General features: G+C 38.8%; 1 protein-coding gene across 9 annotated transcripts in view; it reads right to left on the reverse strand.

Moving 5' to 3' along the window:
* Nucleotides 1-14,863, reverse strand: part of agtpbp1 (ATP/GTP binding carboxypeptidase 1) — a 399,257-nt gene that overhangs the window by 342,204 nt on the left and 42,190 nt on the right. For all 9 annotated transcript variants that reach the window (XM_067983168.1, XM_067983161.1, XM_067983160.1 and 6 more), the window contains exon 3: nucleotides 10,311-10,432. In XM_067983168.1, coding sequence (XP_067839269.1) covers nucleotides 10,311-10,432 — 122 coding nt within the window. The remainder of the gene's footprint in view (nucleotides 1-10,310; nucleotides 10,433-14,863) is intronic.

The raw sequence follows: 14,863 nt of genomic DNA on the forward strand, positions 1-14,863 counted from the left end.
ATGAATGATCGAGCTAGCCCGTTCGTCCAATTAAATCACGTATTTGGTAAATCAGAATCAATGTGAAGTGCTGTTTTAGAGCGTTATGGCAGATGACAAAGAAAAGAAAATGCGTCAGGTGGTACAAACAACAGAAAAACCTATAAACAGATCTGATGTTTATGAATAGTTTTCAGAGTCTGTAAGTGATTCTTCAGAATTCAAAATAGCATTCCTTCATCTTATGGCCGATTTGGTAGCGATAAATTCTTCGATTAAAAGGTGTTATGCCCACATTTCTAATGTTGTTGGAGATATCAGACCTTTCACGGAATCAATGTGGACAATATTTTTACGTCTTGTAGAGATTTGGGCAGATTTGGCTGGAAATCAGGCTGAAATAGTAAATTCTTTGTGCAAGGTCATAATCTACGGAAAATTCCTACTCCCAAAAACGCCGGTTGATATCGAAAATGCTACCAGCATTTCACCGATTCATCAAAACAGAAACGGAGTTTAGTCGCCAAGAAGCATGAAGCTGCATCCGTTGCAGGGAGGAAGAATGTTTAATTCCTCCGATGTTATTTTTATTATGAAAACTGAACAATAGTCAAACAAACTCGGGCGAATGAATAAGCTTACAATTTCTTGCAGTTTTAAAAATGAAGTCTCACTTTCCATTTGTTCACTAAAATAATATTTTAGTGCTCGGTGACTTGTTCTTTATATTCAGTGTTCCTAATGAGTTTTCCCTTTCTCTCTTTATTTTCAGCAGCCGATACAAGTCCATGCACAGAGAGTGGAGAGCCATCAGAGCCTGCCAAGAAGCAAACAAGAGTGCTGCGTTCTCGTTCTGGACTTGACCAAGCAATTCGATCTTCTCACATTCTCCCCAAAGTCTGCATCATCCGCCATGGCTCAAAGTATACCACAGACTTTAACCATAAGAGACGTCCTGAAGTTCTGGTGCAATGAGAGTTGGTCAACAGTGAGCAATTACTTGAAGCTGTGCATCTCAAGCAAGACCAGAACCTGCTGCCACACATCGAGAACATGCCAGCTGCCATAGGTCTTACACATGCTTCTTTACAAGACAAGAACCGACAGGAGAGTGACTGGAACCACCATATTTTAATACAATAAATGGATTCAATCAATTTCCAGTCATAAGTAGCAGTTGAATATTGTATTTTCTTGCAGATTAGCTGATAACAATTAAGACTGTTTTTTAAACATTACTTGGTCATGGTGGTCAATTTTTAAAAAGCACTACTTGTTTGCCATGTTATCTGCAGCGGGAACTGTGGGTTAATGTGAAACTTTTGAGTATGAAATTGGTTAAAATCTTGATTAGGCATGCGTTGCCTATACTTTTAACAATACTTCATTCCCTGCCATGGAGGGGGCCACAAGAATCAATTTCTGAAGGGCTTTGAGTTGTACGCCCTATAGCCTATATGCAATCTCAAGATCCCCAGTAAATTTCACAAACCTATGAATTTGGATTTATCATCTTGAATTGCTTGCTCTATAATAGATTCCAGAATGGTTTTCTCACTACAGTACTTTGTGGTAATAATAGTTTGGGTCCAACTTATCTATCCATATTTTATTTTTTTTAAACTTTGATGTTTTTAGTACTTGGTTGGCTAAAATAAATGTATATCATATAATCAGAACAAAACAAATTGATCTTCCACTTTTCAGGAAACATCCAGTGCAAAAGAATGAGAGGTGATCTCATTGAAACATATAAGATTTTGAGGGGGCTTGACAGGGTAGATGCTGAGAGGCTGTTTCGCCTGGCTGGAGTGTCTAGAATTAGGGGGCATAGACTCAGGATAAGGGGTCGGACATTTAGGACTGAGATGAGGAGAAATTTCTTCACTCAGAAGGTTGTGAATCTTTGGAATTCTCTACCCCAGAGGGCTGTGGATGCTCACAGTATATTCAAGAATGAGATCGATAGATTTTTGGACTCTGAGGGAATCGAGAGATATGGGAATCAGGCGGGAAAGTGGAGTTGAGGTCGAAGATCAGCCATGATCTTACTGAATGGCGGAGCAGGCCCAAGGAGTCATATGACCTACTCCTGCTCCTATTTCTTAAGTTCTTATGTTCTCAAAGCAGCTCAGTCTAAATCTTAACTCAATCCAAGATACAGAAGTTTAAAACATCTTTAGTACAACTGTACACTAATAGTCATTAATCCCAAGTACCTTACGTGTATGGGAGAACTAAGGAAAGAAAGCAAGAAAGCAAGCAAGAAAGCAAGAAAGGATTTGCATTTATAGAGGACCCTTCACTACCTCAGTAGTAGTTATTAATATCATGCCATTAAGTATGTCATCAACCAATAATAATATCCCTTCAGCAGTCACTGAACTGGAAACTCAGATGAAATTCTACTGGAGTTGGGAAAAAAAGATGCAGCAAACTATGCACTGATTCAGCAAAGTCAGAAGTAAAAATAGTAATAGTAGCAGATGAATAGGTTATGTGTGAGGTCAAGATTGCCCCTTAGAAACCAACTTCAAGTATCAAATAAACAGTGCAGTAAAATGAGACGAGAGGTTCTACAAATTTCCATCAAGCGATCCCATTTCATAGATACAATTCTTAATATAAAATTGTTCCATCACACTCTTGCCAAACCAGAGATGTCAGTCCAAAGAGGTTTTTCACTGAAAGTCAGCTCTCTTTTTTAATCTTAAAAGCATTTCATCTTTTTTGGTCAGAATAATTCAAAATCTTCCCTGAGGCACATATAAGCTGGTTTAAAGTGTTTTTTAACTGAGTTTCTGGAATTTCCATCGACCTTTCTCCTAAAAATCTATGTTATATGCACAGAAATCCATTCACTGCAGACTGAAGGGTTAAGCAGAACCTTCCAAATGGTTTTGACTGCATTCAGAAATACAAACAATAGGATTAAAACGTTGCAATCGATTTCTCATTTCTACATTTGAGTGATGAATAATTTAATTGCCATGTACTGGGTACCACCATTTGCTCCATGTATGAAATGTCTAGTTATTTCTATTACACTAAGTGGGGTTTCAAAACATCTTTCTTTTTCCCCCAAAATTAAATTTTAATTTTTAAAATCAAAAAAAATCTTCAGAATGAAAATTTATATGAAGACAGTGCAATTACATAGAACTTGTGGAAGGTCTCAGCTTGATCAACACAGACCTGTAGGTCCATTTCCAAATCTCTGCTGGTGTTTTTTTTAATTTCAAAAATTGTAAATTCAAAGAATTTCTCCTTTTGGATACACTAGAACCTGTTCCATATTCATTGGGAAAAAACTGTATATCTAACTGATATTGTCATGGCTAATAAAAATGATTAATGGCATGCTACTTTCAGTATAAGGCAACATCTTCTGATGTCAGGAGTTGTACACATCTATTATCACAATTTCTCCTTTTCAACTACAACAACTTGTATTTATATAGCGTCTTTAACGTAGAAAATCTTCCCAAGGTGCTCCACAGTGGCGTAATCAGAAAAAGAAAATCACGTCCACTGAAAAACACACTCAATTGAAAACCTAAGCATTACATATCTATAGTCCAGAGTTCTGGCATCACAGAAATCATCCCCACAAACCACTAATTCTAGTAAGTAGACTGAATTTATTTATTCTTTGATATTATTAAGAAACGGAACCTAGATTTTTCTCAGTGGCAAGATCACCACTAATGTGTGGCGAGTGGGACTTCTGCTTCTCTGACCACTCTAGCACTGGTCCTGTGGCATTTTCAGGTCTGAGCTCCAGGTATTTGAAACATCTAACATTGGGAGCTCACCTTGTTTAAAATGATCTTTCCACATCAAGCAGGGTAAGAGCAGTCAGATACAATGCATTGTACCAGACATGTCTGCCACTTACAACCAACTTCCTCTCACTGATTTAAGTGCTTGAAGAGCTTGATCATCAATGCCATGGTGCCCTTAACAGCCTTCACCTGCAAGTATTCCTTTACATGATTATATATAATCACTCTTACAAAAAGTCTCACATGGAATATTATTGGACCCATTATGGTCTGCATGCAAATACCTGAGTTTTAGTGCACATCATGTGTGACAAACTAATTTGAGTCTTTCATCTTTCTTTTTCTAGGGCAAGGCAGCCCATAATAAGTAGAAGAAATTGCTGACAGGTGGTGGACTCCCAAACCTCAGCCTTCTCACCCTCAAATGAGAGGCAAATATGAGAGCTTTTGAATAGGATACAATAGAGAAAGTTGGAGAGGGGGAAATATGAGGGCAGATGCTAGATGCAGGTTTGCGATAACATCCTGCTTCTCTTACTTCTGAAGGAATCATGAAAATAAAAAAAGATCAGAAGGACGAGGAATTAAAAGGAATAAGCTTGTCAAAAAAAAGTAGTCACGATTGGAGATATAGAAGCATCAACAGCAATGGAGAAACACAAAATAGTAGCTTTAATGGAGACTTAGATTTGGACACAATTGGAAACTTAATGTAACATTTTCAGGAGAGATGGAGATGGGAATAAGAGGTGGGTGGCAGTACCAATAAAGAATCCAACACAGCACTAGAACCAAAGGAGATTCTATGGGGTTACTTTAAGAGAGATTTCATATGGATAGAATTTTTAAAAATAGGAAGGGAAATGGTACAATTGTCAGTGTGCCAGACAGTGGAGATGATAGCGGGGCATTAATGTTGGGTGATTTTAACTAACCCTAGAAGGGTGGAATAAAGGTAATATGTCGTCAGTGCCAGAAATGCTTTATGGAATTTAGTCAACACTCCCTCCTAAAGCAATGTGTTTCTAGTCCAACTAGGAAAGAAAAATTGTTTCATTTAGGTCAGAGAAATGAAAAGGGAGAAATAACTGATGAGAGAATAAGAGAACAATGAGAACAATATGGTTAGCTTCAATGTAAGAACAAGAAAGGGTAATGAAGAGTTAAAGATAAAGGTTCTAGACTGGAAAAAAAGGATCAGGTCCAAATTAACTTGGCAGAAAAGCTACCAAACAATGTACAGATTAGCAGTGGAAAATCTTCAATACAAGATGGATAGAGTACAAAATATATTCTTATAAGTCAAAAGGAGGGATACATCAACGAATAGCGTTCCATGGCTAAATAGAGAAATTAAAATTAAACAAACTTAAAAAAGGACCTATATGATAAAAGTTAGGGTTGACAATACTAAAAAGGAATATAGAAAGTCTGGGGGGGAGGGGGGAGGGGGAGGGGGGGGGGGGGAGGAGAAAAGGGAGATCAGGAGGGTTAAAAGGGAATGTAAAAGAAGGCTAGCAGGTGATATAAACATAGCAAGAGCTTTTTGAAGCATATAAAAAGTAGAAGAATAGTTAGAGAGGTAGGACTACTCAGCGATGGAGGGCCAAGGTAAAGAGAATGTATTAAATAAATATTTGGTCGGTTTTTATAAATGATGGTGGAAGTATAAGGGCAGCAGATGCATGGAAATACCGTCACCTCCACATTCCCCTCTTAAGTCACACACCATCCTGACTTGGACATATATCATCGTTCCTTCATCATTGCTGGGTCAAAATCCTGGAACTCCCTACCTAACAGCACTGTGGGAGTACCTTCACCACATGGACTGCAGCGGTTCTAGAAGTAGGATCATCACCACCTTCTCAAGGGCAACTAGGGACGGGCAATAAATGCTGGACTTACTAGCAACGCCCATATCCCAAAAATGCATTAAAAAGTGAGAATGTACCAGAGGAGGATATGGAACATTGTTAGCAATAACTGTAGAAAAAGAATTAGTTCTGAAAAAAATTAGCAGAACTCAGGGTGGATTAATCACAGCCCTGGTGGCATAAATCCTAGGCTAACGAAAGAACCAGAGAGGAGACTGCAAAGGTTTTGGGCAATTTTTCAATCCACTATAAATATGCAAATTATGTAATTGAACTGGTGAGTAGCCAATGTAACACCTTGTTCAATTACAGAAAAAAAGAGTAAACCAGGTAACTAGAGACCAGTTAGTCTGACATCAGTTGCGGGCAAAAGCTTAGAATCCATAATTCATGATAAAGTTGGCATTTAGAAAGGCAAGGGTGAGTCAAGGACAGCCAGTATAGATGTATCATGTTTGAAGAATTTAACAAGAGTTTTCTTTGAAGAAGAAGGGACTGATTGTATAGATAAAAGGATTGCAGCGAATGTAGTATATAATTTTCAATAGACTTTCGATACGGTGTCTCACAAAAGGCTTGTTTGTTTGTCTTTTTTAATTTGTGCTTGGGCAGCAGGCAATGCTAACCCATCCCTGGTTGCCCTGAGGTGGTGTTGGTGGGCCTTCTCTTGAACCGCCCAGTCTTTGTGGTGACCGTGCTTCCACAATGGTGTTAGATAGGGAATTCCAAGATGTTGACCTCGCAACAATGAACAAATGGCAACATATGTCCAAGTTAGCATGGTGTATGATGCAGAGGGGAACTTGGAGGCGATGTGTGTTCCCACGTTACTGCTTTTGTTATTCTCGATAGTAGAAGTCACAGAGGAAGGAGGTGCTGCTGAAATAATGTTGGTGAGTTGCTGTTGTGCATCCTGTAGAATGTACATACTGCAGCCACAGTGATGGAAAGGATGAATATTGACTCCAGTGGTAGTGGCACCAATCAAGTGAACTGCTCTATCCTGGATGGTGTTGCGCTTATTGAATGTTGTTGTGGCTGCACCAATCCAGGAGAGTGGTGAGTATTTCATCACACTCCTGACATGAGCCTTATAAATGTGGCTTTGAGGGGTTAGGTAAGCCGCTCATCGCAGAGTACGCAGTCTCTGCCCTACTCTTGTAGCCACGTTGTTGATATGGCTGATTCAGTTCATCTTCTGTTCAATGGTGATCCCCAAGATATTGATGATGGGGGACATGGTGATGGTGGTGATGCCACTGAAGGTGAGATAGGGAGATGGCTGGGCTTTCTCTTGTCTGGAATTTATGTGCCTGAATGTTAACTGGCACTTGTCAATTCAAGCCTGAATGTTTTCTAGGTTTGGGCTTGGGCTGCTTCATTATTGGAGGAGTTGTGAATGGAGCTGAATACTGTGGAATTGTCAGAGAACAGTCCCACTCCTGACCTTGTAATGGAGAGACGGTCATTGATGAAGTAGATGAAGATGCGGGCCAAGGACAATGACTGGCCTCTGACAACCACAACCATCTTCCTTTGCATCAGTTATGATTCTAGCCACTAGAGGGTTTTCCCTTTGACCCCCAGTGAGTTCAGTTTTGCTAGGGCTCCTTGGTGCCATACTGAGTTAAATGTGGCCTTGATGTTGAGGGCAGCTATTCTCACTCTGCCACTGAGCTCTTGCTTCCATGTCTGGATCAAGGCTGTGATGAGGTCAGGAGCTGAGCGATTCTGGTGGAATGCAAACCAAGTGTCGGTGAGCAGGTTATTGGTGAGTAGGTGTTGCCTGATGGCACTGTTGATTAATCCTTCAATCACTTTACTGATGATTGGGAAGAGGCTGATTAAATGGTAATTGGCCAAGTTAGATTTATCTTGTTTTTGTGGATTGGACATACCTGGCATATCGTTTGAGGAATTTTAGCAACATGGATGGAAAATTTGTTGACAGACAAAGAAACAAAGTGAGGTTAAATGGGTGTTGCTCAGATTGGAGAAAGGTTGGAAGTGATGTATCGCAGGGGTCAGTGCTAGGTCCACTTATGTTACATATTGAATTTGGAGTTCGGCATAGGAAACACAATCTCAAAATTTGCTGATGACACTAAAGTAGGAGCTTTGGCAAATAGTGTGCAGGACTGTAAAAAACTGCAGGAGGAGGAGAGACACAAGTTGGCAGAATGGGAAGACAGGTGGTAGAAGCAATTTAATATGAATAAGTGTGAAGTAACACATTTTTGAGAGGAAAAACAAGGAATGGGATTATACACGCAATGAAAAGATGTTAAAGAAGATAGATGAGCTGAGAGAGCTGTCAAGCACGTAATTCCCTTAAAGTGCGTGCACAGGTTCATAAAGCTATAAAAAAGACCAACAGCATTTTGCGTTTTATAAACATGGGCACAGCATACACGTGTATAGGACTGTACATTTGTACAAACATTGCTTAGGCCATAAAGTACTGTGTGCAGTTTTGGGTGCCCTATTATAGAAAGGACATTAAAGCTATGGAGAGCAAACAGTATGATGTCATGGATGAGAAACTACAGTTATGAGGAGAGGGAGTCCAGAACAAGGCGGCATAACCTTAAAATTAGAGCTACGCCATTCAGGGGTGATGCCAGAAAGCACTTCTTCACACAAAGGGTAGTGGAAATCTGGAACACTCTCTCCAAAAGCTGTTGAGGCTAGGTTAATTGAAAATTTCAAAACTGAAATTGATAGATTTTTGTTACGCAAGGGTATTAAGGGTTACAGAATCATATCGGGTAGATGGAGTTAAGATATAGATCAGCCAAGATCTAAATGAATGGTGGAACAGGCTCGAGGGGCTGAATGGTCTACTCCTGTTCCTATCTTAGGACTGTTTCATCTTAGCTTTAGCTGCTCTAGTGGAGATTTAATAAGAGGTTTTTAAAATTATGAACAGTTTTGATTGAGTGAAAAGGGAAAGACTATTTCCTTTGGTTTGGGAGACAATGACAAGGTGCTTATCAATTTTAAACAGCAACTAAAAGTGAGAGGGTGAGGTTAGGAAAAATGTCTTTACTCGGAATGCTGTTGGAGCATGGAATGCTTTGTCACAGGAAATGGTTCCATCTTTTAAGGGAAAATTGGACAAATATTTGAAGCAGAGGAAAATACAGTGCTATGAGAATAACACGGAGTAGTGGGATTAGTTTTGAATTGCTCTAGCTTTTTTTTTGCTTCCCTATCTGCCCTCTTCTGCTTCTCTTCATGACTTATTCTTTTCTTTGAGGTGGAAGATGGTGGGTGACATGGCGTGGTATGGCAGGAAATCAACAGCTGCTGACTGCATTTCTGGTTGGTTGTAGGGAAAATATGACACCCAACAGCTCCCCTCCCAACCCTTGCCCTAATCACTCATATTTCCCCCAACACCTTCACTCCCATCATTACCCCTACCACTTTCCCTTGAACTACTTGGTCAACCCCTACATCCTCTCTTCCCCTCTGCTCCATGGTCACTCACCTCGCGTTTAACCCTCCAGCTACTCCCCCCAAAGTTGGGTGGTGAGAGGCCAGAGGCCCCTGACTCTCAAGCTGTTTCCCTGCTTTCCTCCCTTCTATATTTGTTTCTCTCAAAAAGGTTTTGTTTGCTTCCAAAGTTAAATTTACTTTAATCAAATTAAACTAAGGAAAGAATATCTATTTGCATCTATCTGCTTCTCACTATGACTCACAGATGTTAGAAATTAGAAAATCTGCCTTGCAAGTGTAAGCAGTTAGCATTTACCTTTTCTAATACTCAACGAACAGGTGAGATATCAGTTGGCTTCAAAATTCAACTAGTGTTTTTTTTTTTTTGAGTCCTCTCGTCTTGTCTCCCTCTCACATCCTCCCTGACACTCCCTGGCCCCAGTCTCTCTTCCGCTCAATATAACAAACTTTCTAAAGTTTATAGAACACAAAACAAAGGCCATAACAGATGTTTAGTCAGTATGCTACAAATCATTTTCCTCCCTCTCTCTAAAAATACTGAATATAAATTTGCTTTTGAAACATATTTGAAAAAAAACTAAGCAGCAAGTGCTGGAATCTATAGAAAAAACAGCTGACTGAACAGTACTGATACATCCTGGGAAATTTGTTACATTGTGCAGGCTCAAACTGCACATTCTAAATTCAGCTCACAGCATCACAACTCTGGGCAAAACTATCTAGTCCAAGCCCATGCTTTTGGAAGAGGCTTAGGTTTTCAAGTAAAACTTTAATGAAGGCATTCGAAATCACAAAAGATAATTATAAAAATGCAAGCAAGGTTAAACAGCGCTAGAGTTGTAGTATAAATACAGTACTACATAAGGGGGAATACCTCTTAAAATTAGATGCATTTGAGGCGGGACCTGTAACTCATTGAAAGCTTCATCAGGCTGGCCTGCTCGTGGAAATATTTTCCAAACCCACCCAATAAATACCCTCGGCTCTTCGTGTGAGGCCACTATTAATAACTCAACAAGCAAACATACATACTATAGAGTACAGTGACTAATATATCACTCATTTTCTTCCACACATGTCCTAACCTACAGCACAGACACTGTGGTGGGTATTTATAGAAGTAATTTCCCTGCTTTTTACCAAAAAAGACCCCAACCATTTTAATCAAACATTAAAAAGTACAAATGTAATGATCTTGCAATATTACCTTGAGTCTGAGCCAAATGAAGAAGCTTGGAAGTGACGTAACGGGCATTGTCCACATCCTGCAATGCCGACTCAGAATTGATCTTCTCCAGCTGGGCTAGTAGACTAAGGATACGGGAGTTCCTGGGGGCAATGCAAAAATAATTAGATGTAAAATATTTAATTGGATCCTACCAAAAAATATATATACTATCTTCTTAGATTTGCACTCTATAGACCTCAAAGTTCGTTCACATAGAATTTCAGCTGTCTCTTTTACACAAGTACATTCAAAAATTAAAGATCTATACAAGCAGAAATTAATTATGGTAACTCCCAAAAAACCATTGAAAAGATTTACAATTTTGTAACGCTGCATTATTTAGTTGCTACCAGTAGATGTTGTTACACATTTACGAAGTTTGCTATCAGTTTTCAGTAGCAGAATTCATGCACAACACTAAGTGCCCTGGGTTCTCTTTCCCTTGATAGCCATAGGGGTTATACTTCAGAACCTATTTGGCTTCCATGCTTATAAAACACAGCATTTATCTGCAATTGTTACTGTACATCTCATCATGTCCTGTGCTGCTGTCCTCCATTTATGGACAATATTGCTTTTATCCAATTACTCAGTAATCAGTGTCCAGTTGTTTCTTAACATGTAGCAGATAACTGGACAAGGATAATCCAGCTATCATACTTCTGTGGAAAAATAATTAACACCAATGGAAATGAAAACCATATTTCCACTATTGTGACATCACAAAGACAAAATACATCACAAAGCTCCTTCAGCCGATAGCTTTGGGCTACACATATCAAAATAATCATTTCAGTTTGTTTCCTTAAATCTACTGTACATTATAAATAAAATGGTTCATGACCAACCGTAAAAACCACCACTCATGATCCTTGTGTGGTATCCTGGAGTTTTTCTTATTATCTGGGAATCAGGAAAATGTTTCAGAGCCTTTTTACTTGCCATATTCACCTTGGTCAGCAGATTAAATAAATTAGGGAGAGTTCACGGGAGTGCAAACATTATATAGCCACTGAACGAGTTCAGCTTAATGAGCCAAATGGCTTTTTCTTCCTCCATAGAAGTCTCTGTTCATGTGGGATTGTCAACATGCCTCACAAGCGGCTATGTCATAGTCTCCATAAAATGGGCTTCTTTTTAAATTATAACAGCAAGATCATTGCATTTTAAAAACCTGTTAAGAATATTTCAAATTTCTTGGATTTGTAACCCCCGGAGTTCCTAACTTGCATATTATTTCTTGATTCAGCGTAAATTGGTTTGTCAGGAATTCTATACAAATTAGACGGCTTGCTAGTGGGCTTCATCTGTCCAGACGTTAGAAAAATTTAATTCCATACATTTTTACAGCAGCACTTTCACAGATGCACATCTGTGACACCAATAGCCTTCCACATGCCAACTGTTACATAGGAGCTAATTATTGGTTGAGACTGACCAATCCATCTCAGATTTATTAATGTCTACACAAGTACCAGGCAGTGTTTTAATCTAGATTCTAGCAGGCTAATTAAACACAAATCTGTAAATCACTACAGTAGAACCAAATTTATATCAAAACTTCTTCCCTGGTTAGTAGGAAAGTTCAGACTTTGCCAAGATAAGCCCCAGATAAAAATAAACAAAAAGTCACTGTGCTTAGAATTTATATTGGCATATTTGGTCTGCATTCATGGCTCAGCTTTGCTTAAAAGGATTAGAGAACTGTTGTTCGCATTGTCACTACTAGATGGAGCTGGAAGCAGTGATCAGATAATTATATTTCCCTTGGTATGGAGTTATAGCCAGAGGGAAAACAAGATCATTAGAGGGCACTGCTGTCTGTACATTATACAACATTCACAGAATGAGGCACTGCTGCAGATTGTTTACAAAATGTTTGGCTCAGATTCCAATAAAGTTTGTATCACAGAATAACGTGTGAATTGATTTTTCATCACTCCTTAACAAAAAAAAAGATTCAGACTTGATAATGAACACAGAACCAGAAGATTGTTCTGAGCGCAGAGATCCTAGTCAGACTGCTCTGGAGTGAAGCACTGCGCAAAAAGTAGGCGTGTGCATGTAAAATGATGTACTGTCTTTTTTTTAAGAAAACATTACTTCAAAAATACTTCATTGGCTGTAAAGAGCTTTGGGACGTCCTGCAGTCGTGAAAGGTGCTATATAAATACAAGTCTTTCTTTTAAAAATAAAATACAAACACATTTACATTAAATTATTCAGGAAACTTTTAAAAAGAAAATTTCAATGAGTTGAAAACGGTGGTGGAAATAGTAGCACAGACACAGGAAATCACAACAAATTATTAATATTTTCCTAGAATTTGTTCCAATAAGTTTGCTGAAGCAGGTTAAAAATCATTAATTCCAAATAAGAAAACAAACCTAATGGAGGCCATTATTTTTGACTTAAAAATAGAATCTATCGCAGTGAAAGTAAGAGTTACATTATCGTATCTCAAAGTGATATGCTATGTTATATCCTAGAGTCTTCTCTACCCTTTCTCAATCTAGATTTTTTTGAATCTCAGATCTTAGATCACTCTCTGTGGTGAATCTCAACTCTCTGGGCCTTTGAGAGTTTTCACTAGTCCAACAATTAGGCACATTTTTGGTAATGCACCCAAGACAACGAACAAAAAAAATCCTAATTGGTTAGTTATTTTTAAACTACTGGAATTATCCTTTCACCTCCACAAGATCTATCACCAATCTTCCATAATTGATAGACCATCACATCAGACCTCATTTTAATTTTAACCTATTACGCAAATTTATTAGAGAATGTACAAATATGTATTTATGAATTATTAAAAACTGTACATCCCGCCACCTGTCAACATTGTTTGTGGACTTCAGTGTAAATTGCGTCCACACCCCCTCCCATTATGTTTGTAATTGCTTGTGGCGCCTGTAGATGGTGGTCGAATAGTGTTTTCTCATTTACAGCATCAACCCTTTGTCATGCTGTGCAATTGCCAATTAAAAGCTTTCCCATCAAAAAGCTGAATTTGAATCTGCCTACAGTTCCAGACTCTGACCACCAGGTGGTTCTTCAACAATTCTGCTTTCTCAAAGTCCTCTGCCGCAGAAATCTTAGTAAAGGTGACTTTTAAGTCTTTTGCACATTTTGACCCTTCCCTGGAATCTGAGAATCTTAAATTTTATTTTTAATTTTGTCACAATGTCTCCCAGTATCCAATTCCTAGCCCGAAATAAACTCCCCATGATCCATCCAAATCATGCTCTCCCACTGGGCCCCGGTGGCTTTATTCCTGTACCTGGCCTGAAGCTCACTGTATTAATACCTTGCTCAGAAATTAGCCCCACAAGCTCTCACTGAATGTATAATAAAGTCTCTGGTATTTTCCCTGATAAATGGCCCATTTGCTCCATGCAATTATCATGGCCCAGCAAGGAGTTAGATCCTGGTCCAATGCCTCTGCCTGGCCAACGTGTGTCCAACCTGGTGCCATAGTCGCACGTCCCACCACCCCACCCCCCCCCCACCCCACCTGGCCCAAGGTGTTTCAATAGACGAAGACAGCTATGCAAAACTTTCTCTTCAAAACTTTAAGCCCTTTTGAAGTAGTATGAGACACAGGTGAGTGTATATATTTTTGTTTGCAAGGGCACATTAATCTCAAGAAGTCTGCTGTGGATAAACTATGAAGCCACACTAAGCCTGTTCCCACCCACTATTAGCAAGCAAGCTTCAGAACAGGGTTGTAAAATTGCCTGCCCTTCCACTGTTTCTGCGGTTGTTCACTTCCCTCCCACTGCTCAGTTTCCCCAGTTCCCCACACTTCCCAATCCCATCCCTATTCCTATCCCCCTTCCCTTCCAGAAGCAATGCACATAAATTTCAATATAATGGGCAGGTACAAGCGTCAAAGATAATTTACATTATTGTGTTGGTGTTTGTAGAAGTGTTTTACAGAGCAATTTGAAAAATATTCTTCATCTCTTCCCTCCGTCACCCATTGCTAAAACATAGCAAACAGAACCATCAATATTAAAGTTAATTACAATTCATGGTGGTTTTTAAAAGGAGTGCCCCATTCAAATATTTACCTACCAAGTCAACATATGTAAAGTGTTGCTAAATCAAATTTTATGGTAACATATTACCTCATGGCCAAATTCTGCAGCAAGTCCAACTAAATTCTGGGACCTGAGAACATCAATTCTGAGGTAAGTTTGTGCAAGGTTGGGGATGATCTCAATGTGATATTTTTTTTAAATATATAAAAAACATTATATTTATTTAGAAAAATCAGGTATTTAAACAGTTAAAAACCAGCTCACAATGCTCAGGCTTAGATTCTTCAAATTTCGCAAAGTGTATCTCCATAAATACTAAATTGTCATGCTGCTACTTGTATCAAATGATAAAACTGAATTTCACTATTACATTTTAGGATGAATAAAATCCAATTACCGTCACAGGAATTTTTGCACTTTTTATGTTTTGTGCAGTCATATTTTAATTAAGTGCATTTTGTTATATTACTGTTTTCACTACATTGC

Source organism: Heptranchias perlo, chromosome 4 (assembly GCF_035084215.1).
Source record: "Heptranchias perlo isolate sHepPer1 chromosome 4, sHepPer1.hap1, whole genome shotgun sequence".
NCBI lineage: Eukaryota > Metazoa > Chordata > Chondrichthyes > Hexanchiformes > Hexanchidae > Heptranchias > Heptranchias perlo.